This window comes from Lagenorhynchus albirostris, chromosome 18 (genome assembly GCF_949774975.1).
Source record: "Lagenorhynchus albirostris chromosome 18, mLagAlb1.1, whole genome shotgun sequence".
Taxonomy (NCBI): domain Eukaryota; kingdom Metazoa; phylum Chordata; class Mammalia; order Artiodactyla; family Delphinidae; genus Lagenorhynchus; species Lagenorhynchus albirostris.
In genome coordinates, this window is record NC_083112.1 from 4,848,693 (window position 1) to 4,871,229 (window position 22,537).

General features: G+C 39.6%; 1 protein-coding gene, 1 long non-coding RNA gene and 2 other non-coding genes across 4 annotated transcripts; 3 read left to right on the forward strand and 1 right to left on the reverse strand.

Annotated features, from left to right (window-relative positions):
- Window positions 1-291: 291 nt before the first annotated feature.
- LOC132508822 (uncharacterized) lies at window positions 292-16,879 on the reverse strand. The gene is made up of 4 exons (XR_009536785.1): window positions 16,751-16,879; window positions 5,540-5,588; window positions 3,075-3,165; window positions 292-311 (listed from the first exon to the last, which is right to left on the reverse strand). It is a non-coding gene; the product is annotated as an uncharacterized LOC132508822 (long non-coding RNA).
- A 2,010-nt stretch (window positions 16,880-18,889) lies between these two features.
- RPL21 (ribosomal protein L21) lies at window positions 18,890-22,537 on the forward strand. The gene is made up of 6 exons (XM_060129516.1): window positions 18,890-18,916; window positions 19,875-19,953; window positions 20,266-20,327; window positions 21,095-21,207; window positions 21,949-22,099; window positions 22,210-22,537. Exons 2-6 carry the CDS (start codon window positions 19,887-19,889, stop codon window positions 22,297-22,299), a joined length of 483 nt encoding a protein of 160 aa, XP_059985499.1. The 5' UTR covers window positions 18,890-18,916; window positions 19,875-19,886; the 3' UTR covers window positions 22,300-22,537.
- Window positions 20,916-20,986, forward strand: LOC132509067 (small nucleolar RNA SNORD102). Its single transcript, XR_009536887.1, has one exon. It is a non-coding gene; the product is annotated as a small nucleolar RNA SNORD102 (small nucleolar RNA).
- LOC132509070 (small nucleolar RNA SNORA27) lies at window positions 21,252-21,378 on the forward strand. Its single transcript, XR_009536890.1, has one exon. It is a non-coding gene; the product is annotated as a small nucleolar RNA SNORA27 (small nucleolar RNA).

A 22,537-nucleotide genomic window follows, 5' to 3' on the forward strand; every position in this document is an offset into this window, starting at 1 on the left:
CTGACTTGTGATTATAAGACTTAGTTTTAGCCAATTCAGTGGGGTTTATGTGGTATGTCATTACAGTCTCTTCTTGCATTTCCTTAATTACTAACAAGGGGAGCAACTTTTTGTATGTTTACTCACCATTTGTGTTTCTGCTTCCTGTGAAATGTGTTTTCATGCGTTTGGACCGTATTCCCATTGGTTGGTTGTCTTTTTCTGTTCGTTTTATATGATTAATCTGAATACTACTTCCTTCTTCAGCTCTATGTGTCTGCAAATACATTCTCCCAGTTTGTAGATTGTTTCTGCACTTTCTTGTTGGCCTGCTGAGGAACAGAAGTTCTTAATTTTAACACAGATTAACATAGTCAATCTTTCCAATTAGAGCTTCCTGTGTCTCGTTGAAGTACTTCTTTCTTACACAGAGGTGAAGAAAAGATGGTCTCCTGTTTCTAAATGCTTCAAGGTCTTACCTTTCACATTTAAGTGTTGAATCCTTCTGGAATTACATTTCGTAAGCCCACTCTTATGGGCTGATTCACATGTAGAAATGATGCCCACAAATTCCCCCCAGAAGAAATTGCCTGGTGTCTGCTCTGTGGCTTATGAAATCCTCCCCTTACACACGAGTCTGTCACTTCCTTGCAGGCCGGGATCAGGAAAAACCTGGGGAGCCTTACAGTCATAATTACTTCAGCCCAACCTGGTAGAGTGAATTAGTTCCTTAGTTCCCAATCCTAATTGATCTGATAATGGCAGTAAACGTAAAAGGAAATTATAACGCTAAATACCGAGCAACGCCCCCCCCGCCCCCCACCAAAGTGTACTTTTAAGCCTCCGTACCCTGCATTTTGATAACCATTAAAAGGACTTTCTGTAAAAAGAAGAACACTAGTTACTCCTATATAAGTAAATTAGCCAAATAACACAAAATAACCAATTAAAGATACGGAATTTAAAAGCAACAGCCAACTCTGCAGTCAAATCCATACCTTAGCGGCAGGAACTTGACCAAGGAGGGCTGCCAGAGGCCAGCACTGCTGACACGTTGCTCTGTTTCCAACATGATGGAGCACTTCAGACGGCAGTCAGGAGAAAAGTCAAGCACTCTGCACTCCGAGATAAACCAAACATTACAGGGTGATCCTAACTGGTTCAGATCTTCCTCCAAGATACGAAAATATTGAAAATCCTATAAACCTGGATTTCCAAACAGAAAGAGTTTAAAGGCTGATTTTGTTATGTTGATGTCTGAGAATATATTTGGTCTTTATAATCTCATGAGGGAGTTGTCTATAGCCACCATTAACAGACTAATGTAAACTTGGGAACCTTGATAACTCTGTGGTTTATTTGGTTACATACCTGTCCAGTTCTCTGTTTGAGGAGTGAATCCCTCAGAAGTTTGACTTCCTTGTTCTCTTTGCAAGCACTTCCCTTTTAAGAACCTTCTGACTCTGAGGCCCCCTTTGCCTTGTTCAGTTGGATTCTTCGTTTGCATTTTGGTCCCCTTTCTCATTTGGTAGTCCAAGCTTTCAACAGGATAAGGTTTCTTTGTTCACGGTTCACCCACACATCTCTCCTTTTGACTGGGAGCATTTTCACTGACGGTTTACACAGATCCTCCTGGATACCGTTCAGAAACAGTCTCTTGGTTTCCTCTGGAAGCAGCAATTCATGGACATGTCTTCTCGGAAACATACAAGAGGAAACCTAACCACACTTGTAATGGTACCTCTTGGGTTTGTTCTGGGTCCATCCTAAGCAAAACCTACCACTTAGAATTAATGACCTATTTTAGCAATTTCTATCCTAAGGCTTCCTTATCAGGGAGAAAAAACAAAACAAAACCCGCTCAGTATTCCCAACCTTATAAACCCCTTGCCATAACAGAAGAGCTTGGGCACACGTAAGCCAACAGTTTTCTCCCATTTGCTTTTCATTTTAGGAAGAGTTTACGTGTTTTCTCGGGATGGCTGTGGCCAAACGGCAGTATTTGTAGCTCACTTGGGAGGGACCTTCATGGGTTCCACATTCTCACCCTGTCCTGGGATCCTAGGACAGAAGGTTAATGCCAAGGCCCTGAGGTAAACACAGTTTTGAATGCGTATAGATGGAAACCATCAGAAGCATCCCAAAAGGAAATGGCTTTCGGGTCAAAACCAGGAAAACGCTCGCCTTCTGAAATTTTAAGGTTCATGGGTCCTGGGTTGCGATCACGGCAACTTTTTATCCTCTTCTGAGGCTCCCAACCCAGAATTCAAGCTCTAAACACACGGAGAATGTCCCTTGACAAGAGGCGGACTCTGCACAGACGCCACCCCATGTCAACCCTCCTCCCCGTTTCCATCCAACGTGGCAGCCAGAGCTGAAGCGGAGCCCAGGACACAAGCAGCAGAGAGGAAGGAACGTCTCAGCACTCTCCGTCGGACTCAGCAGGACACACCACAGGTCGCAGAGAGTCCGAGCGAGCCGGCGGTGGCTGGATCCAGACGGAATTTCAGCATCGTGCGGTGCGCGCTCGGCACAGGCACAGCGCTCTGATCTCAGCCGCCAGCCTCCGGGGCTGCGCTGATCTGGGAGCTCTGTGTCTGAGGCATATCGAGACACCGTGGACAACTGAAAAGCCCATCCTGATTCTCCCTTACCAAATGCCCGAGGCAGGTGAGGCGTGAGTTATGTTTGCAGGATGTCAAACAGGGGTCTTCAAAAGAGTCCAGGTAAAAGGACGGATTGATTCTTTTCTGGATCTTCTCCCAGGTCACATAAAAGTTCACCATCCCAGGGCCCGTGTCCAGTGCTGAACTTTGGAATCTGTGAAGACCTTCGCCAAGTATCCCAGGGCCGGGTTTTCCTGGATTCACTTATTCCAGGAAAACTGAAAACCTTCTAGGCAGATGAAAAGCCTTTTGTCAGTCTGCACGCCTGAAGAGTGAAGGCACCTGAGGCAGAATTTGCGTCCATACCTCAAAGGTGACCCCACACAGGGGGCCGGTCAGTGCCTTCCAACTCAGAGGACTGCCAGCCAAACCTGAAGGGATCTGGACTGGATGCCACTCTTTTATTGGAACCAGTAATATCACACCCACCTCACCCACTCTCTCCTTTGGACAGAAATCAGTGAAAACAGCAGAGTAGAGAACCTTGAAACTTCATCCCTCAACAACAGCAATGAAGAAGCTGGGAAACATTACCACAATGAACTTCTTCAGCACTCTAGAATCTAATTCTTAAAACTTACAACAACAAGGGGAAAGCTTAACGAAGAAAAAAGCTGAATTTTGGTAAGAGAGCTCTGTGGCATTTTAACGTGCCTTGTCACCACCCTGACTCCCCAACACAGCTACACACTTGAGGACAGAAGCCCACTTCCCTGGTGCAGGTTACTGGTACCAGAGAAACCAATACTGACCTTACTCTCAAAGAATTGTAGTTCTGCATTTTGACCTGTATGGTAGCTCCCTGAAAAATCTGTTTAAGGGCTTGCCTGGAGCTTCCCCAGGGTTAAGGCAGCTTCCTGGGTGACATTTGCCAAAAACATTTAAAGACAAATGTATTAGCTGCTGCCACGTGCAACAAAGGATAACAATTAGGTCAAGCAATAGAAAAACCAACAATCCTGGGAAAAAAGAGTCTTGAGAAGGGCACACTTCAGGGAATCAAGGCTTTGAAAAGTTTCCATGTATTCCAGGGCTCTGGAAGGCCACATGGAGGCCTGGTCTTGACACGTGCTCAGAACAGACCTGAGAAGGCTCAAAGCTCTCAGCTCCGGCTGAGCTACCAGCTCCTTGTGAGCAGGAAGTACATGGCCCGGGTGGCCACTGAAGGAGCACCCGACACAGAGCCCATCTGAAAAGACCGAAAAGAGTCTTTAGTGCCTTGTTTTTGGTTTTTCTGGTTCCAGGCATTTAAGGAAATCTCTGCCAAACCACTATCTGACCCCTAGTGGGAAAGGGCTTCAGTGGCCATACGTTACAGAGAATATGCTTTAAAAATTAGTTCAGAAAAGTCATTTAAAAAACAAGCAACATGTATATATAGAATGGATAAACAACAAGGTCCTAGTGTACAGCACAGACAACTGTATTCAATATCCTGTGATAAACCATCATGGAAAGGAATATGAAAAAGAATGTATATGTGTGTGTATATATATATATATATATGTGTGTATAACTGAATCACTTTGCTGTACAGCAGAAATTAACATAACATTGTAAATCCACTATACTTCAACAAAAAATATTGATAAAAAGAAAAATAAAATAAAAAACAAGCAACAACAAATCATGGGGAGGTGGGGAAAAGCAATTTCCAAAGTTGCCACATTACAATATTAAAAAAGTCAAATTTTCAACAAAAAATTACAAGGTGTGCAAAAAAAGAAGAAAGTACGACCCATTTACAGGAAAAAGAAAAATTAACCGTCCTTGAGGAAGCCTAGACATTGGACTCTGGACACTGGACACTGACTCAGAAAAAGCTTTAAATCAGCTATCTTAAATATGTTCAAAAGGCTAAAGAAAACCATTGAAAAACAACTAAGGGAAACTAGGAGGATGATGTCTCACCAAATTGAGAATATCAATAAAGAGACAGAAATCACAAAAAAAAGGAATCAATTTAAAATTCTGAAGTTGAAAAGTACAATCACTAAAATGAAAAACCAGCCTTCAGCAGTCAGAGGAAAGAATCTGTGAATATGAGATTATCCAGTTTCAGGAGGAGAAGGAAAAAAAAATGGAAAAAATAAACAGAGCCTAACAGGTCTGTGGGACATGATCCAAAACACCAACTTACACTTAACAGAAGCCCCAGAGAAAAGGGCAGAAAGAATGTTTGAAGAAATAATGGCCAAGACAGCCCAAATTTGGCGAAAGACATGAATCTACACACCCAAGCTCAGTGAACTCCAAGTAATATAAACTCAAAGAGATTCACACTAAAACACGTATAATCAACCTGGCAAAAGCCTAAGACAAAGAGAGAACCTTGAAAGCAGCAAGAGAAAGACAACTCATCCTGTACAAATGATTCCCAGTAAAACGAACAACTGATTTCTCATGAGAAACGATGGAGGCCAGAGGCAGTGTATTACATTTAAAATGCAGGCAGACCTCGTTTTATTGCCCTTCACTTTATTGTGCTTGGCAGATACTGCATTTTTTTTACAAATTGAAAGTTCATGGCAACCTCCTGTTGAGCAAGCCTATTGGTGCCATTTTCCAACAGCATTTGCTTATTTCATGTCTCTGTGTCACATTTTGGTAATTCTCACAATATTTCAAGCTTTTTCATCATTAATATATTTGTTATTGTTATCTGTCATCAGGGATCTTTGATGTTACTATTGCAAAAAGATTATGACTCGCTGAAGCCTCAGATCATGGTTAGCATTTTTTAGCAATAAAGTTTTTTTTAATTAAGACATATACATTGTTTTTTTAGACATAATGCTATTGTATACTTAATTGACTACAGTATAGTATAAACATAAGTTTATATGCACTGGGAAAACAAAAAATTCCTATAACTCACTTTATTGTGATATTACCTTTACTGCAGTGGTCTGGAACTGAACCCGCAATATCTCTGAGATATGCCTGCATGGAAAGAGAAAAACTATCAACCAAGGATTCTATATCTGGCAAAACCATTCTTCAAAAATGAAGTAGAAATTAAGACACTCCCAGAAAAACAAAAACTGAGGGAATTTGTCAGTAATAGAGCAGCCCTAAAAGAAATGCTAAAGTGAATCCTTCAGGCTGAAGTGAAAGGACAATATATGGTAACTTGAAGCCTTACAAAGAAATAAAGAAGAGCAGTAAAGGCAACTACATAGAAAAATACAAAAGCCAGCATTATTGTATTTTTGGTTTGTAACTCCTTGTTTTTTTTCTACATTATTTAAAAGACAAATGCATAAACAACAACTAAATATTTATGTAAATTAGCACACAATGTAGAACGATGTAATTTGTGACAATAACAACATAAAATGGGGTACATAACAACATATATGGAATTACATAGGAGCAAACTTTTGGACACAATTGAAAGTAACTTGGTGTAAATGCAAACTAGATTGTTATAAATAACAATGTTAATTGTAATACACAGGAGAAGCACTAGGAAAATAACTAAAACAAATGAGTAAAAGAAATAAGAAGAGAATCAAAACAGTATAATAAAAAAAGTTAAACACAAAAGGAGGTGGGAATGAAGCATTGAGGAACAAAAATTATATAAGATGTATAGAAAGCAAATGGCAAAATGACCAAAGTACTTCCTTATCAATAATTACGTTAAAAGAAAATGTATTAAACTCTCTGATGAGAAGGTAGAGATTGCCATAATAGATTTAAAAACATGATCCAACTATAAACTGTCTACAAGAGACTCACTTTAGATCCAAAGCCATAAATGGGTTGAAAGTGAAAAGACGGGAAAAAATTCCATGTAAATAGTAAACAAAAGACAGCTGGGTAGCTATACTAATATAAGACAAAGTAGACTTTTAGAAAATAAATTGCTACAAGAGACAAAGAAACATACTCTATATTGATAAAAGGGTTGATCCATCAAGAAGCTGTAACAATTATATCTAATAAATGAGTTCCCAGTAAAAGAACTCCAAATATAAAACCTAATAAAAGACCTAATAAAATAGCTCCAAAGTATATGAAGCACCTAATAAAAGAGCTCCGAAATACATGAAGCTAAAATGGACGAAATTAAATGGAGAAATAAACAGTGCTACAATAATAGCTGGAGATCTCAATTTTGAGGAACTGCCAAACTGTTTTCCAAAGTGGATTCACTATTTTAGATTATCATCAGCAATGTATTTCTCCACATTTTTCCACATCCTTGTCAACACTTGTTAATATCTGACTTTTTAATTATAGCCATTACAGTAGGTATAAAGCAGTATCACATTGTGGTTTTTATTTGCACTTCCTTAGTTACTATTAAGCATCTTTTTATGTGCTTATTGGCCATTTGTATATCTTTTTAGAAATGTCTATTCAAACCCTTTGCCCATTTGAAATAAATTGGGTCATTTTATTATTGAGTTGTTACAGTTTTATATTCTAGATATGAGTCCCTTATTGAATATATGAGTTGCAAATATTTCTCCCATCCTCAGGTTTTTTCACATTCTGGAAAGTGTTTTTTGAAATGCAAATTTTTAATTTTGAAAAGTCTAATTCATTATATTTTGTTTTACCTCTGTGCTTTTGGTGTTGTATCTAGGAAATCATTGCCAAAACCAGGGTCACGAAGACCTTGTTTTGTTCTAAAGTTTACAGTTTTAGCTCTTACATTTAGGTCTGTGATCCATTGTGAGTTAACTTTTGCATATGGTATGAGGTTGAGATATAAATTCATTTTTTTGCATATGTGGATGTTCAACTATCCCAGAACCATTTTTGAAGACTCCTTCTCCATTGTGTTTTCTTGGTAGTTTTGCCAAAAATCAATTGACCATAAATGTAAGGGTTTATTTGGGGCTTCTTAATTCTATTCTATTCATCTATAGTTTATCCTTTTGCCAGTATCACACTGTCTTGATTACTGTAGCTTTGCTTCAAATTTTGAAATGGGGAAGTGTAGGTCCTCAGACTTTATTCTTCTTTTTCAAGATCATTGTGTCTATTCTGAGTCCTTTGCATTTCCATGAGAATTTTAGCTTGTCAATTTCTATCCTCCAATAAAAGGCCAGCAAATATTTTAATAGGGTTTGCACTGAATACGTAAACCAAATATATTTTGCCTTTTAAACAATATTAAGTCTTTCTTAATCTAAGAACATAGGATGTTTTTCCATATATTTAGGTCTTCTTTAATTACTTTCAACAATACTTTGTAATTTTAAATTTTTTAGTCTTGCACTTAAGTAGATTTATTCCAAAATATGTTAACTAGACATTGTGGTGATCATTTTGCAATATATACAAATATCAAATCATTACGTTATACACCTGAAGCTAATATTATGTTATATGGCAATTATACCTCAATTGAAAAAAATTTGTACCTTAAATTTTCCTGAAGTACTGCTCTCATTGCATCCCATAAATTTTGGTATATTTCATTTTCATTCATCTCAAAGTATTTTCTTTTTTTAAAAAACATATTTATTTATTTATTTGGCTGCACCGGGTCTTAGTTGCAGCAGGTGGGATCTTTGTTGCAGCATGTGGGATCTTTTAGTTGCAGCATGTGGGATCTAGTTCCCTGACCAGGGATCGAACCCCAGCCCTCTGCACTGGGAGCGTGGAGTCTTAACCACTGGACCACCAGAGAAGTCCCTCAAAGTATTTTCTAATTTCTATTATGATTTCTTCTTTGATCCATTAGTAACTTACAGTGTATCATTTAATTTCCACACATTTGTGATTTCCAAATTTTTCCCTTATGTTTCCATTGTGGTTTGAGAACATACTTTATATGATTTCAATTATTTTGAATTTTTTGAGAGTTGTTTTATGGCCTACTATATGTTCTATCCTGGAGAATGTTCCATGTGCACTTGAGAGGTCTATTCTGCTATTGCTGTTTGAATATTCTACAGATGTCAGTCAGGTCTAGCTGGCTGATATAGTCTTGCTAATTTTCTGTCTGATTGTGCTATCCATTATTGAGATGGGGTATTGAAGTCTCTACCTTTTAGTTTTGAATTTTATATTTCTACCTTCAGTTACCTTCTGTTTAATCTTAACACTAACCTCAGGGTAATCTTTTATAAAAGTTAGATGTCACTCCTCTTCAAAATTCTCTAATGCCTTCCCACCTACCTCACTCAGAGTTCAAACCGAAGTACATACAACACCTAGAGGTCCCCCACTACCTCTCACCACATTCTATGCCATCTCCCCTCCTCTTTGGTCCAGCCCATTGCCAACACCCCACCTCCGCATTGCTTAAGCATGTCGGACACTGACATCCACAGATACTTTGTCCACAGGATCTTTGCACTTGCTGCTCTCTTTGCTTGAAACGCTCTTCTCTCAGGCATCTGCATGGCTTCCTTCGTCACTTTCTTCAGCTCTTTGCTCCTTCTCAGTGCGGTCTTCTCTGATCACCCTATTTTAAATAGTAATGTCTCATCATTCCCCTTTCCTGCTTTTTTTTTCCTCCATAGCACTTGTCTACATCTGTCATAGTGTGTATATCATAACATAATCATGTAAATGGTATATTATTTATGATCTGTCTTTCCCACTAGAATGTAAACTTCAAGAGCACAGGGATTTTTGTCTGTTTTATTCCTCTGTGTCTCCAGTGTTACATCAGTGCCTGTCGCATAATAGGTGCTCAGTGAATGCATGCTCCATGAATGAATGAATGCCCTGAGTACTACTGAGGAAACCAGTCAGCTGGGCAGCAGACTAAGTTGGATTCATTATCAATCTCAAGTGGACCCTAAACCCCAATTCATTCTGTTACTATAAGACTCTGCAACTGTGAACGAGTTTTCTTAAAACTCCATTAATACTATTAAAATCCAATGGGGCCATCATGTTGCTTCCATCCATTTCCATCTTTTCCATCTCTATTTCCAAATATTTTTTGAGCATTTACTACTTGCTAAGCACTGGATACGAAGTAGTATGCCTATAGTGACTAAGTCCTTACCTTTATGACGCTTACATTTAAATTTTCTGAAATCCATTGTGCCAAAGAAATCAGACCACTAACCCCAGAAATTCCTTATCCAGTTTATCCTCCAGTTTCAAATATCTTCTCCTAGATCAACTAAAATTAAATAGAATTCTAGCAAATGATTTAAATTTAAACTTACCAATTTCATGCATGTAAATCAGCTTTCAAATACTACAGAAACCAACTTTTAAGTATCACAGATTCGTGAAAACTAGTTTGAAGAAAATAATTGGCAATGGAATTGTATTTACAAAATGTGAAAGCTTTGTGAAAATTAGCAGCATTAAAACAATGTCTGACGAAGGTTATTCACGTAACACTTTTTGCTTCAGCTACAAGTCCTGGTGCTAAAACTTTTCAAAAGCATCTTGTATCAGTTACTTTGCAGAAGCATATTGATGTCATTGTGGTTCATTATAATGGTTAAAGTTATTATCGTTTTTCCAGCGAAAGTCTATTTCAAAAATTCCTGGCATCTATGAAACTGTAGCCAGAGTAATTTTTCTAATGGCTAAAAGGGTTTTAGTCTTTTGTCAGCAAGTACTGTAGTCAAAATATTTCAACCACAGATTCTTCTTCATTCCATCAGAGTACAGCCAAGTACCTGAATGACAGCAGAAGGTAGAGACAGGACACTGTGCTAGTCAGCAGAAAATTCTGAATCTAATCAGAGGACAGAGGCCTAATTGCTCACCTATTCCATTTGACAGCCAGAAAGACTATTTTGAGAAAACGTCTGTGGATTTCTTTTTAAAGTGTCTCCAAGAGAAATTTTAACAAGCATAATCAAGTGTGAGTTCCATACCTATCTGATTTTCCCACAAATCTGACCTAACAAGCAGTTTCACTGGAAATATAAGGACGTGAGAGAATAACAGTGAAGCAAAATTAGTCTAATTACAGGATAAATTAAAAATCCAAGACCTTGAACTTCCATGGTGGCACAGTGGTTAAGAATTCACCTGCCAATGCAGGGGACATGGGTTTGATCTCTGGTCCGGGGAGATCCCACATGCCGCGGAGCAACTAAGCCCATGAACCACAACTACTGAGCCTGCGCTCTAGAGCCCACGAGCCACAACCACTGAGCCCACGCACCACAACTACTGAAGCCTGCGCACCTAAAGCCCATGTTCCGCAACAAGAGAAGCCACTGCAATGAGAAGCCCACGCACCGCAACGAAGAGTAGCCCCCGCTCGCCACAACTAGAGAAGGCCCACATGGAGCAACAAAGACCCAACGCAGCCAAAAATAAATAAATTTATTTTTTTAAAAATCCAAGAACTTCAGTTCAAGACAATTCAGCAGTTGCCATTGCAATTTTGATAGGAATTGCATTGAATCTATAGATTGCTTTGAATAGTATGGACATTTTATCAGTATTTATTTCATTCCAATCATGAGCACAGAATATCTTTCCACTTATTCGTGTCTTCAATTGCTTTCCTTAATGTCTTATAGTTTTCAGTATACAGGTTTTCACTTCCTTGTTTAAATTTATTCCTAAGTATTTTATTCTTTTTGATGCAATTATAAATGGGACTGTTTCCTTAATTTCTCTTTCTGATAGTTGTTAGTGTATAGAAATGTAACAGATTTTTATATACTGATTTTGTACCCTGCAACTTTACTGAATTCATTTATTAGTTCTAACAGTTTTTCTGATGGATCTTTAGGGTTTTTTTGTCCACACACACACACACAGATGCACACACAGACACACATATATATAAATATACATATGTAGTGCAGTATTACTCAGCCATAACAAAGAAAGAGATCTTACCATTTGTGACAACGTGGATGCACCTTCAGGGCATTAAGCTAAGTGAAACAACTCAGACAGAGAAAGACAAATACTGTCTGATCTCTCTTATACATGGAATCTAAAAAAAAAAAAAAAAAAAGACCAAGGTCTTAGATATAGAGAACAGACTGGTGGTTGCCAGAAGCAGGGGGAGGGGTGAAGGGTGGGTGAAATGGGTGAAGGGAGTCAAAGTGTAAAATTTTTTAAATAAATAAATAATAAGTAAAACAAATTTAAGGATAACTTAATCCACTGTGCTGATTCATTTACACTTAGCTCATCAAAATGTATTTTGTTGTAAAATAGATAGCTAGTGGGAAGCAGCCCCATAGCACAGGGAGATCAGCTCCGTGCTTTGTGTCTACCTAGAGGGGTGGGATAGGGAGGGTGGGAGGGAGATGCAAGAGGGAGGGGATATGGGGATATATGTATATGTATAGCTGATTCACTTTGTTATAAAGCAGAAAGTAACACACCACTGTAAAGCAATTATACTCTAATAAAGATGTTAAAAAAAATAAAATGTATTTTGTAAGACTGTCTATTATCCAAGAAATCTTTTGAGCCTTTTTAAGACAAGTCTTTTGTCTTTGAACCAGTGAGTTCTAATTTTCCATATGAATGACGCTTGGACCTTGAAAGATAGACGATCAGTTGATTTTCAACTTGGATTCTTGAAATTTTAAGTGAAATGAAAACTTGATATTCTGTTTATTGATGGGGCACTGAATAAGGTCATTAAAAAAAAAATTTCTCAACTCAGGTCCAGATAGCCATATTATCAATCAAACAGGGTTAACAAAAGGCGTGAAATTTGTCTGCCACACATTTCCAAGTTGTGCCTTACTGTCTAAACATAACTAGGTCTCCATAAATCACTGCAATGTCTTTCCCAACTCTCACGTCAATACTTTTTCTGTCTGAATACTCCTGATATTTGATTAGGTTCTTCCTCATGTTGCTCTGGCCTTAAAGTCTAGGGCAGTTGAAGATATTTTAGAAGCTGGAGCAAGAAACAGGATTTGAGAACAGAAAAATCTGGATGCAGATAATGAGGATCTGAGTTATGGGGTTGAGATTCAGTTTGAATGTCTAATCACATGGTCACAAGCTTGTTTATGCCTGTTTTCATGTAGAGAATCAAGTTCTGGAAGGGTACAATCTTTGTCTTACTTGATTTAAAAAAAAGTTTCTCTTCACTTTTTTCTGCTTCTCAAGATCTCAAATGAAAATTTTCATTGAAAAAAGATTATTTTGTGTAATTATTCTTCACCATGTGTTTTTCAATTATTCATAGTATTTCTGCCGCATTACTTTGGCTATCATTACAGTGACATTTTCCTGGAGACAAAATTCTCATTATATACTTTCTGGTTTTTTTTTTTCTACAACAATTTAATTTCTGAACTCACCCAAACTTCAGCTATTTTCGCTTAGGATTGAGTCTACATGCCAAGGGTCTAATGCATTTTTTTTTCTTTTTTTAACATCTTTATGGGAGTATAATTGCTTTACAATGGTGTGTTACTTTCTGCTTTGTAACAAAGTGAATCAGCTATACATATACATATATCCCCATATCCCCTCCCTCTTGCATCTCCCTCCCACCCTCTCTATCCCACGCCTCTAGGTAGACACAAAGCACTGAGCTGATCTCCCTGTGCTATGTGGCTGCTTCCCATTAGCTATCTATTCTATATTTGGTAGTGTATATATGTCCATGCCACTCTCTCACTTCGTCCCAGCTTACCCTTCCCACTCCCCGTGTCCTCAAATACATTCTCTACGTCTGCGTCTTTATTCCGGTCCTGCCCCTAGGTTCTTCATAACCATTTTTTTTTTAGATTCCGTATATGTGTTTTAACATACGGTATTTGTTTTTCTCTTTCTGATTTACTTCACTCTGTATTACAGACTCTAGGTCCATGCACCTCACTACAAATAACTCAATTTCGTTTCTTTTTATGGCTGAGTAATATTCCATTGTATACATGTGCCACTTCTTCTCATCCATTCATCTGTCGATGGACACTTAGGTTGCTTCCATGTCCTGGCTATTGTAAATAGAGCTGCAATGAACACTGTGGTACATGACTCTTTTTGAATTATGGTTTTATCAGGGTACAGGCCCAGGAGCGGGATTGCTGGGTCATATGGTAGTTCTATTTTTAGCTTTTTAAGGAACCTCCATACTGTTCTCCATAGTGGCTGTATCAATTTACCTTCCCACCAACAATGCAAGAGGGTTCCCTTTTCTCCACACCCTCTCCAGCATTTATTGTTTGTAGATTTTTTAATGATGGCCATTCTGACTGGTGTGAGGTGATACCTCATGGTAGTTTTGATTTTCATTTCTCTAATGATTAGCAATGTTGAGCATTCTTTCATGTGTTTGTTGGCAATCTGTATATCTTCTGTGGAGAAATGTCTCTAGGTCTTCTGCCCATTTTCGGATTGCGTTGTTTGTTTTTTTGATATTGAGCTGCATAAGCTGCTTGTAAATTTTGGAGATTAATCCTTTGCCAGTTGCTTCATTTGCAAATATTTTCTCCCATTCTGAGGGTTGTCTTTTTGTCTTGTTTTCATTATATATTTTCTACACTAGAAAATCCTAACTGGTTCTTATTTGAAATTGTCCTTCTGCCAATACACCAAGACAAAGGGCAAATCCGATGGAGTTGACTGACACTCAGAGTTTCCAACTAGAGCCTCACACATAAGAGGACAGATCCACGTTTCCTCCTAGCTTAGAAAATTTGCCCCGCTGGAGTTAAAATGCCAATGTCTCCTGAAAACCAAAATAAAACAAAACGTATACTTCGTTTATCTGCTTCTACAGAGAAAAATACAAAAGTGGAAATAGAGATGTGAACTTACTTTAATGACCGAAAGTTATGGGTTTCTCTTAGTAGTTTACTCAAGCCTGGTGCAAAATCATAAATTGGCTTCATTTTAATGTCACATTCCTGTTCATTTGTTGACCTTATTTTCTAAGGCTATTGGATGGCTTTCATTTCTCTGAGTTTTTAAAGTTGTTATCCATCTGTACACCTTTACATATGCAAAAATACTTTCTGCCTAAAATACCCTTACTACTTGTTCTCTGGTCAAAGTGTGACTCCTTCATCAAGTTCAACCTCCTCTGTGAAGCTTCGTTTTTTATCCAGGGATTCTTCTCTCCCATGCCCTCCTCCAATCTAGGCACAGTGGGTCATCCACAGAACACCCACACTGCTCAACTCCATGTCGTCTGCTTTTCCACTTACAGTAGTCTAGCATCTTCCTCTTCCACCAAGCTCTCTGTGGAGTCCTTGAGGGCCAGGATCATGTTTTATTCATTTTTATAGTCTCATTATGCATTTCAGTACCTTATTTAATCGAGATGCTTATAAATACTGAATGAATTTTGAGTTTTCCTACTTTCTACATTTAATGTACTTCACATTTCTTTAAGTTTCAATCCTTTTCTTATTCTTTTTTATATTAATGATCTCAAACTGGAGGTAAATTGACCTTTAGACACTTAGGAAACCACTTTGGTTTTCAGATCTGTATGATAGAACTAATGACACAAACCTACTTTAAAAGCCTGTAATAAAAATAAATGCCTTACTCTCTTCAGAGGAAAATGGTAAATAAATAAAAATAGAGGTTCACTTTGGAAAACCATTTGGCAATTTTCTATGAAGTTAGAGATACCTTATGATCAAGCAATGCTCTAGGTATCACCCAGAAGAACAGAAAACATATTCACAAAAATATTTATGGCAGCTTTTTTCATAGTAGCATAAAACTGAGAGGAAAAAACCAAATTTCTATCAAGACGAGAATGTATAAATAAATTGTGGTAAATTCATATAGTAGAATACTACTTATCAATAAAAAATAAAATAAACTACTGGTACAAGCAACAACATGATTGACTCTTAAAAGCACTAAGCTGAAAAAAAAAGAGGCAGACAAAAAGTGCACATACTGTACAGTACCATTTATATGAAATTTAAGAATAGGCGAAACTAATCTATGGTTATAGAAATCAGAATGTTGGATTGTTCTAGTTGGGGAGGGGATCAGCTGGGACAAAGCACAGGGAATTGTTAATGGGAATGGCAATATTCTGGATCTTGATTGGGGATATTGGTTCCAAGGCTACATATTTACATTAGTCAAAAATCATCCAAATGGGATTTCCCTGGTGGCACGGTGGCTAAGAACCCGCCTGCCAATGCAGGGGATACTGGTTCGAGCCTGGTCCAGGAAGATCCCACATGCCACGGAGCAACTAAGCCCGTGCGCCATGACTACTGAGCCTGCACTCTAGAGCCCATGAGCCACAACTACTGAGCCCGTGTGCTGCAACTACTGAAGCCCGCATGCCTACAGCCTGTGCTCTGCAACAAGAGAAGCTGCTGCAATGAAAAGCCCGAGCACCACGACGAAGAGTAGTCCCCACTCGCCGCAACTACAGAAAACCCGGGTGCAGCAATGAAGGCTCAACACAGCCAAAAATAAATTAATTAATTTTAAAAAATGTACAATATTGTGTCACTAATTGAAACTGTAGCATACTAATGTTAAGATGTTCACAAAAGGGTAAACTGGGTGCCAAGTATACGGGAATTCTCTGTACCATTTTTCTAAAAAATTTTTTTGCTAAATCTAAATCTACCCTTTAAAAACTATTAATATTGATTAATATTGATTAAAAATAAATTGTTTAGAAAATATTTATTAAAAAGTATAGTGATGAATAAACAATCACTTCCCATGTATTCAATAACCAGCTTAAAATTAGTCAAAATAGTTAAAGCCTCCTGTATACCCCTTTCTTTACAGTCCCCTTCCTACCAGACAAGACCACTTTTCTAAATTTGATTTTCATCCCCTTGTATTTCTTGACTACTTTCACTACATATGCATATATGCCTAAGCAATATATAGTATTGTTTTGCATGTTTCAAAATTGTACGTGTATAAATTGTCCTATTATGTATGTTCCACATGTCCCTCTTTTTGCTTCATCACATTTGCGGGCTCAGTCTTGACTTACTGGCATATAATATTCCACCGTATGAATACCCCATAACGGGTTTATGCTCTTATCGGTGGACGTTTCCAACTTTTTGCCTCTATTCCTAGTGCTGTTGTGGATATCCTTGTCTACATAGCAAAGTTCCCATAAGATAAGCAGTTAGGAGCGGAATGCTGGAATTTGGTATTTGCATATTTTCGGTTTCACTAGATTTTGCCAAATTGCTTCGCAAAGTGGTTGTAACAGGGGTACGTACCTACCAGCAGATGCGTAGTGTTTCGACGCATTGAGGGGAAAAACGTTTGAAAGACATATAAACCGTACAACATGCTTTCTTCACCATAATTTTGCTTTTGTGTCCACATAACCATCCCCACAAACTGCAGTTCGGAGCACAGAAAAGAACTCAGACAACATAACACCAGACGTCTCAGACGCCCGAGGACGCAAGCACACGCCCATTTCGCGCGTGGTGTCTGACGCAAGTGATGACGTCATCACGGTCGTCATCACGCTCGCGACGTCTGCGCCTGTTTGACGCCCTTGAAGGCCCCTTTCCGGGCTGTCTGGCAAGATCCAAGTGTCAGCTTGTGTCGGTCGGTTACCTCTTTTTCGCAAGAAAGGAAAATATCCTCACAGGTTCTTCTGGTTCTCAGAGACGACACCCTTACCCAGGAAAGAGTGGCTGTCGGCCGGCGTTTTCTCAGGCAGCGCCGCGGGCAGCCCGTAGGCCCTTGTAAGGCGCGCGCGCGGCGCCGCCTCCTTCTTTTCGGCCGGAACCGCCATCTTCCAGGTACAGTACGCGCGTGGGTCCCGGAGCCTCTTGTCCCTCCCCCTGTTCTTCAGGCGTGAGTTCCAACCCTGTGGCCGCTGAGGCCGTGCATTGGAGCCCTAGGGAGATCATCTAGCCAGCCTGGGGCCCGCTGGCCTGGGCGGTGGAGCTGTGTCCGTCCAGACTCGGCGCGGCGGGCGCGGGGCCGGGGACCAGGCTGCGATGCCGTGGGTTTGCGGGGGGACAGGCTCTGGAAAAACGAGGCCGAGGCACCGGGGTGAGGCGATTCTGGTCCATCGGGAAAGGAATTCGTCCTTCCAGCCCCCCCACGGCTTCAGCCCGCCTCTCCTGGGCTTTCTCGGATCGGCTCTGGCGCCGCGTGGCCGCTTGCTTCTCCAACGCCTTCAGTGTGGCATCGTAACCCCTGTTGTAGGACCTAAACTGTAATGCCCTGGGGTAGGGGCTTCGGGGCAGTAGGAGCGGGTTGAGAACCAGGCGCTGGTTTTAATCTCTCCTGAGACCTGGGTGTGTGTGTGAGAAAGCCGGGGATCGTGGTCGGAGAACTGCAGAGGTGCCCCTGAGTCGCCCTGGATGAAGAAGCCCAGCTCATTCGTCGTTGACGTGGGAGATTTCCGGTTCTCTTAATTCTGGCCCGGGATCGCAATTGGAGAAAGGGAAAATACTTTGTTTGCCACGGGTATTGTTTTGTTCATGCCAGGGCAGCAAGTGTTAAGCGAAGGGATTCCTGAATAGCTGTGTCTGATTTAGGCGTTTAGGGGGAAAGTTAACTGAATAATCTCTTAGTCTTAGTTTTGCATCTGTGTCTAGTTTGTAGCAGCCAGCTGCCAGAGTTGAGGAAACAGTGGGTTGCGCCCCTGTAATGGGTCCCATTTTTGGTAGTATTTTTAGACTTTAAATTGTCATTGCTTGGGACGTTAAGTATTGTTTTTAAAAACTCACTCGATTATATGTGTATTGAGTCCTGATGGATTTCGAACTTGGAAAAATGGGTCTAGTGGAAGGAGCGTGGGCTCTGGAGTCAGAAAGGACTTCCAGGGCTTCCCTGGTGGTGCAGTGGTTAAGAATCCGCTTGCCAGTGCAGGCTACACGGGTTGGAGCTCTGGTCCGGGAAGATCCCACATGCCGCAGAGCAAACCCGTGCACCACAACTACTGAGCCTGCCCTCTAGAGCCTACGAGCCACAGCTACTGAGCCCGTGTGCCACAACTACTGAGCCTGCGCTCTAGAACCCACGAGCTGCAACTATTGAAGCCCGCGCACCTAGAGCCCGAGCTCCGCAATGAGAAAAGCCCCCACTCGCTGTAATTAGAGAGAGCCGGTGCACGACAACGTAGCCAAAAATTTAAAAAATAAATTTATTTTTAAAAAAATGAAAGGACTTATTACTGATTCTGTCACTTTGTGTCTCCATGAAGTGAGTTGACCTGCAGAGCATGTCTCCTTGTTTATGAACTTAAGGGGAGTTTATATGAACTTAATGCAAATGTAGCCTTGAGAATTAAAACAGTACTTGATAGATTCTTCTCACCATTTAAAGTGAAGTGTGCATTCGTTGTAACAGTGATTTGGCTTTGGTGGGTTAGCTGGAACATTCTTCGGTCTCCTTGCCACACAGGTTATATGAAAAAGGTACTTAGGAGTCACTTTTCTTTACGGTTAAGATGTAATAAATTGAGAGGTTGGCTTACATTAGAACGTTGTCGACAACCTAAGCTGGTCTTTGGTGTATTTTGCCTTGTGGTAGGAGTAGTCAGCAATGGTAGTTCTGCCCTTGGATGATCTGAGGCAATTAAAACCATTATTTTGACCTTCTGGGAAACAAAGTGAAAGGTTCAACTCAGTAGCCTATATGTGAGTTCTTAGGCAATGATAAAGTACTGTTTACTAGTAAGCGCTTTGCATGTGCTGGGAATTGCTCAATGTTTTGTAGACATTACCTTAGTTGATTATAAAAGTATTAAGACTGTTTTACATATGAGGATCAGGGTTTTAAATGTTGGTTTCCCAGCAGGTAGGTGGCAAAACCTATGTCAAAATCAGGTCAGTGATTGTAAAGCCTTCTACCTCACATTTTCTGGTAAACAACTGAGTAATTAGATACATGAAGTAAGTTAGAGATTTTTGACAGTTAATAGGCGCGGTATTAAAGAAATCCGTAGGTTGATAAGAAAAGGGGTTTAGTCCATTATGTATAAATGCAAGACTGAGTTTTGTCGTGCTTTGCAACAATAAACTGCCTTCTAGTTGGTAATTCCAGTGTTCTTGGCAGTCTAAGCTGGGTTCTACAGATGTAGTGTGGCAGAAGTCCTGTTGTGTTGTTACATTCTAATAGGGAAAATACTGGTTTGGGTTCTAAAATCCAGTTCTGCTTCTTAGGAGTTTTAGGCAGTTTTGTCAGAAATCTTGGTAAAATTACTGTTTCTTACCATTATAAGAGCTATTGATTTGTGAACCAGCTTTTTAGATAGTTGCCTAATTCTCGTGTTGCTACTGAACTTAGTGCATTTGTAATTACACATTTTTTGGTTAAAGGGGCAAATGTCAATTTTGCAGTTGTATTTGACTCTTTGATACTTTCTGGTTTCAGTAATTCGCCAAAATGACCAACACAAAGGGAAAGAGGAGGGGCACCCGCTACATGTTCTCTAGGCCTTTTAGAAAACATGGTGAGTAGATCCACCCTCCTTGGGAGCAAGCGTGGCATACATTTGTGTTTTATTACCGATGTGTTGTCGTTCATATAATGTGTTCTTAATAAATGGCATTAATTACTCAGCATCTACCTAACTTATTTGTAATGAATAAAAAGCATTAATTTTATATAGTGGTTCTTAAATTGTCGACTAGCAAGATTTTAAAGTACATGTAACTGCCAAAAAGTAGTGTGTGTTGAAAGCTAGTAAGCTTATATATTTCTGTTACTCTTGACTTTTTAATCTTGATATTGACTGTATTGGGGTTTTTTGGGTTTTTTGCAGGAGTTGTTCCTTTGGCCACATACATGCGAATCTACAAGAAAGGTGATATTGTAGATATCAAGGTAAATTATAAAATTGGGGAAATAACTACAGAGTAACATTAGAAGTTAGAAAAGTTGTGTTTAATATTAAAATCTGAATAGGGTGTATTGCATCTTTTTATCTTCCTAATCGGGGGAAAATCCATTTCCTGAAAAAGCTCGTGAGAGTATAGAGTAGCTATTTTATGTTACATTTTTATTTTTGTAATAAATTTATTTTTTTTGGCTGCATTGGGTCTTTGTTGTCAAGTCTTCATTGCAGTGCGCGGGCTTCTTATTGCAGTGGCTTCTCTTGTTGCAGAGCTTGGGCTCTAGGTGGGCAGGCTTCAGTAGTTGTGGCACACGGGCTTAGTTGCTCTGTGGCATGTGGGATCTTCCCGGACCAGGGCTCGAACCCGTGTCCCCTGCATTGGCAGGCAGATTCATAACCATTGTGCCACCAGGGAAGTCCCTAGAATGGCTATTTTAATTTTACTTTAATAAACAAGAGTTTAAAAGTGCTATTCTTGAGTCTAAGAATTTTCTCATTACTTGTTTTTAACAGCTAGTGGAAAAATTAAGGGAGGGAAATCCTGTGGATTTGTATTTAAACGTGTCCTGGCACTCTAGAGCTTAATGATGATTGTCTTTTTGATTGCTAAAAGCAACGTGAAAATGACATTTCACCGGCTCTGAAAGCTCTTTTGAGTTGCCATCTAAAGAAGAAAAAATCTTGGAATATCTTAGTTACTTTGGATTTAAATGGAGGGGGAAATTGCTGGCATAACGTTTATCTCCTTTCTTAACAGGGAATGGGCACTGTTCAAAAAGGAATGCCCCACAAGTGTTACCATGGCAAAACTGGGAGAGTCTACAATGTTACCCAGCATGCTGTTGGCATCATTGTAAACAAACAAGTTAAGTAAGTAATGTCATAGTTCTTTGTGCCTACTTAGTATTCCCTCACACCCCCCTTTCACTTTGCCAGTTGGACTTATGTCTTTATTGGTCATTCAAGTGGGGCAAAGGAAATACCCTTTTAAAACTCAAGCAAACTGGGTGTTTGTCTTGTAACCTGTCAGAGGAAACAAATTGTAATAAACTTACTGGAAAGTCTTGTGAGGTTTGTTAGCTAAGCCGTTCTGGTTTTCACAGTGTAAAAAGTTTAATAAGTTGTAAATTTTATTAGTGGTCTGGTTTTGCTTAAATTATTTGGTATTTTAGAGTCTGTCACCTCATCAGAAGAGAGCTTAAAAGTGGGGATGTTTGGGCTTCCCTGGTGGCGCAGTGGTTGGGAGTCCACCTGCCGATGCAGGGGGCGTGGGTTCATGCCCCGGTCCGGGAGGATCCCACGTGACGCGGAGCGGCTGGGCCCGTGAGACATGGCCTCTGGGCTTGGGCGTCCGGAGCCTGTGCTCCGCAGTGGGAGAGGCCGCAGCGGTGAGACCGCAAAAAACAAACAAACAAAAAAGTGGGGATGTTTGCCTCAAGGCCCTGTTCAGTAAGATTTAATAATGATTATAAATTTGCCATCACCTTGTTGATTTATCCTATCTGTGGGTAAAAAAATATTCATGGTTTAATTAATAAATGAAACTGTCAAAAGAATTCTCTGAATTTTAGCTGTGTTTTTGACGCACTTAAGAGTTTCTTCTCTCTCCAGGGGCAAGATTCTTGCCAAGAGAATTAATGTGCGTATCGAGCATATTAAGCACTCTAAGAGCCGGGATAGCTTCCTGAAACGGGTGAAGGAAAATGATCAGAAAAAGAAGGAAGCCAAAGAGAAAGGTACTTGGGTTCAACTGAAGCGCCAGGTGAGTGCTTGGCAGGGTGTCTTGGTATTACGTACATTATTAGTTCCGGGAGCACTTTGAAATTGAGTTACAGTACTTTTCATAATTATTCCCTCGCCTTTTTTTAATAGCCTGCTCCACCCAGAGAAGCACACTTCGTGAGAACCAATGGAAAGGAGCCTGAACTGTTGGAGCCCATTCCCTATGAATTCATGGCATGATGGGTGTAAAGAAAATAAAAGACCTGGACTGTGTACATGTTTCTCTTAATTGAGTAGAAGTGTGTGACCCCCTTCCCCAAACAAATATTTAAAGCACATTTTAAGTGTGTCCGAATTCAGTGGGTGACATCTTTTTACTTTTCAAATTTAGTGGGTTTTATTCCTGAAAGATGTGAGGTAGTTTGTTGTGCAGTATACTCCATTGATTAATAAACTGCTAGATATTACTTATAAAATA

Excerpts from the sequence above, each read along its gene's own strand:
- RPL21 (XM_060129516.1), top strand. The coding sequence starts at position 19,887 with ATGACCAACACAAAGGGAAAGAGGAGGGGCACCCGCTACATGTTCTCT. Across the intron at positions 19,954-20,265 it reads TAGGCCTTTTAGAAAACATG|GAGTTGTTCCTTTGGCCACA; the intron begins GTGAGTAGATCC and ends GGTTTTTTGCAG. Across the intron at positions 22,100-22,209 it reads GGGTTCAACTGAAGCGCCAG|CCTGCTCCACCCAGAGAAGC; the intron begins GTGAGTGCTTGG and ends TTTTTTTAATAG.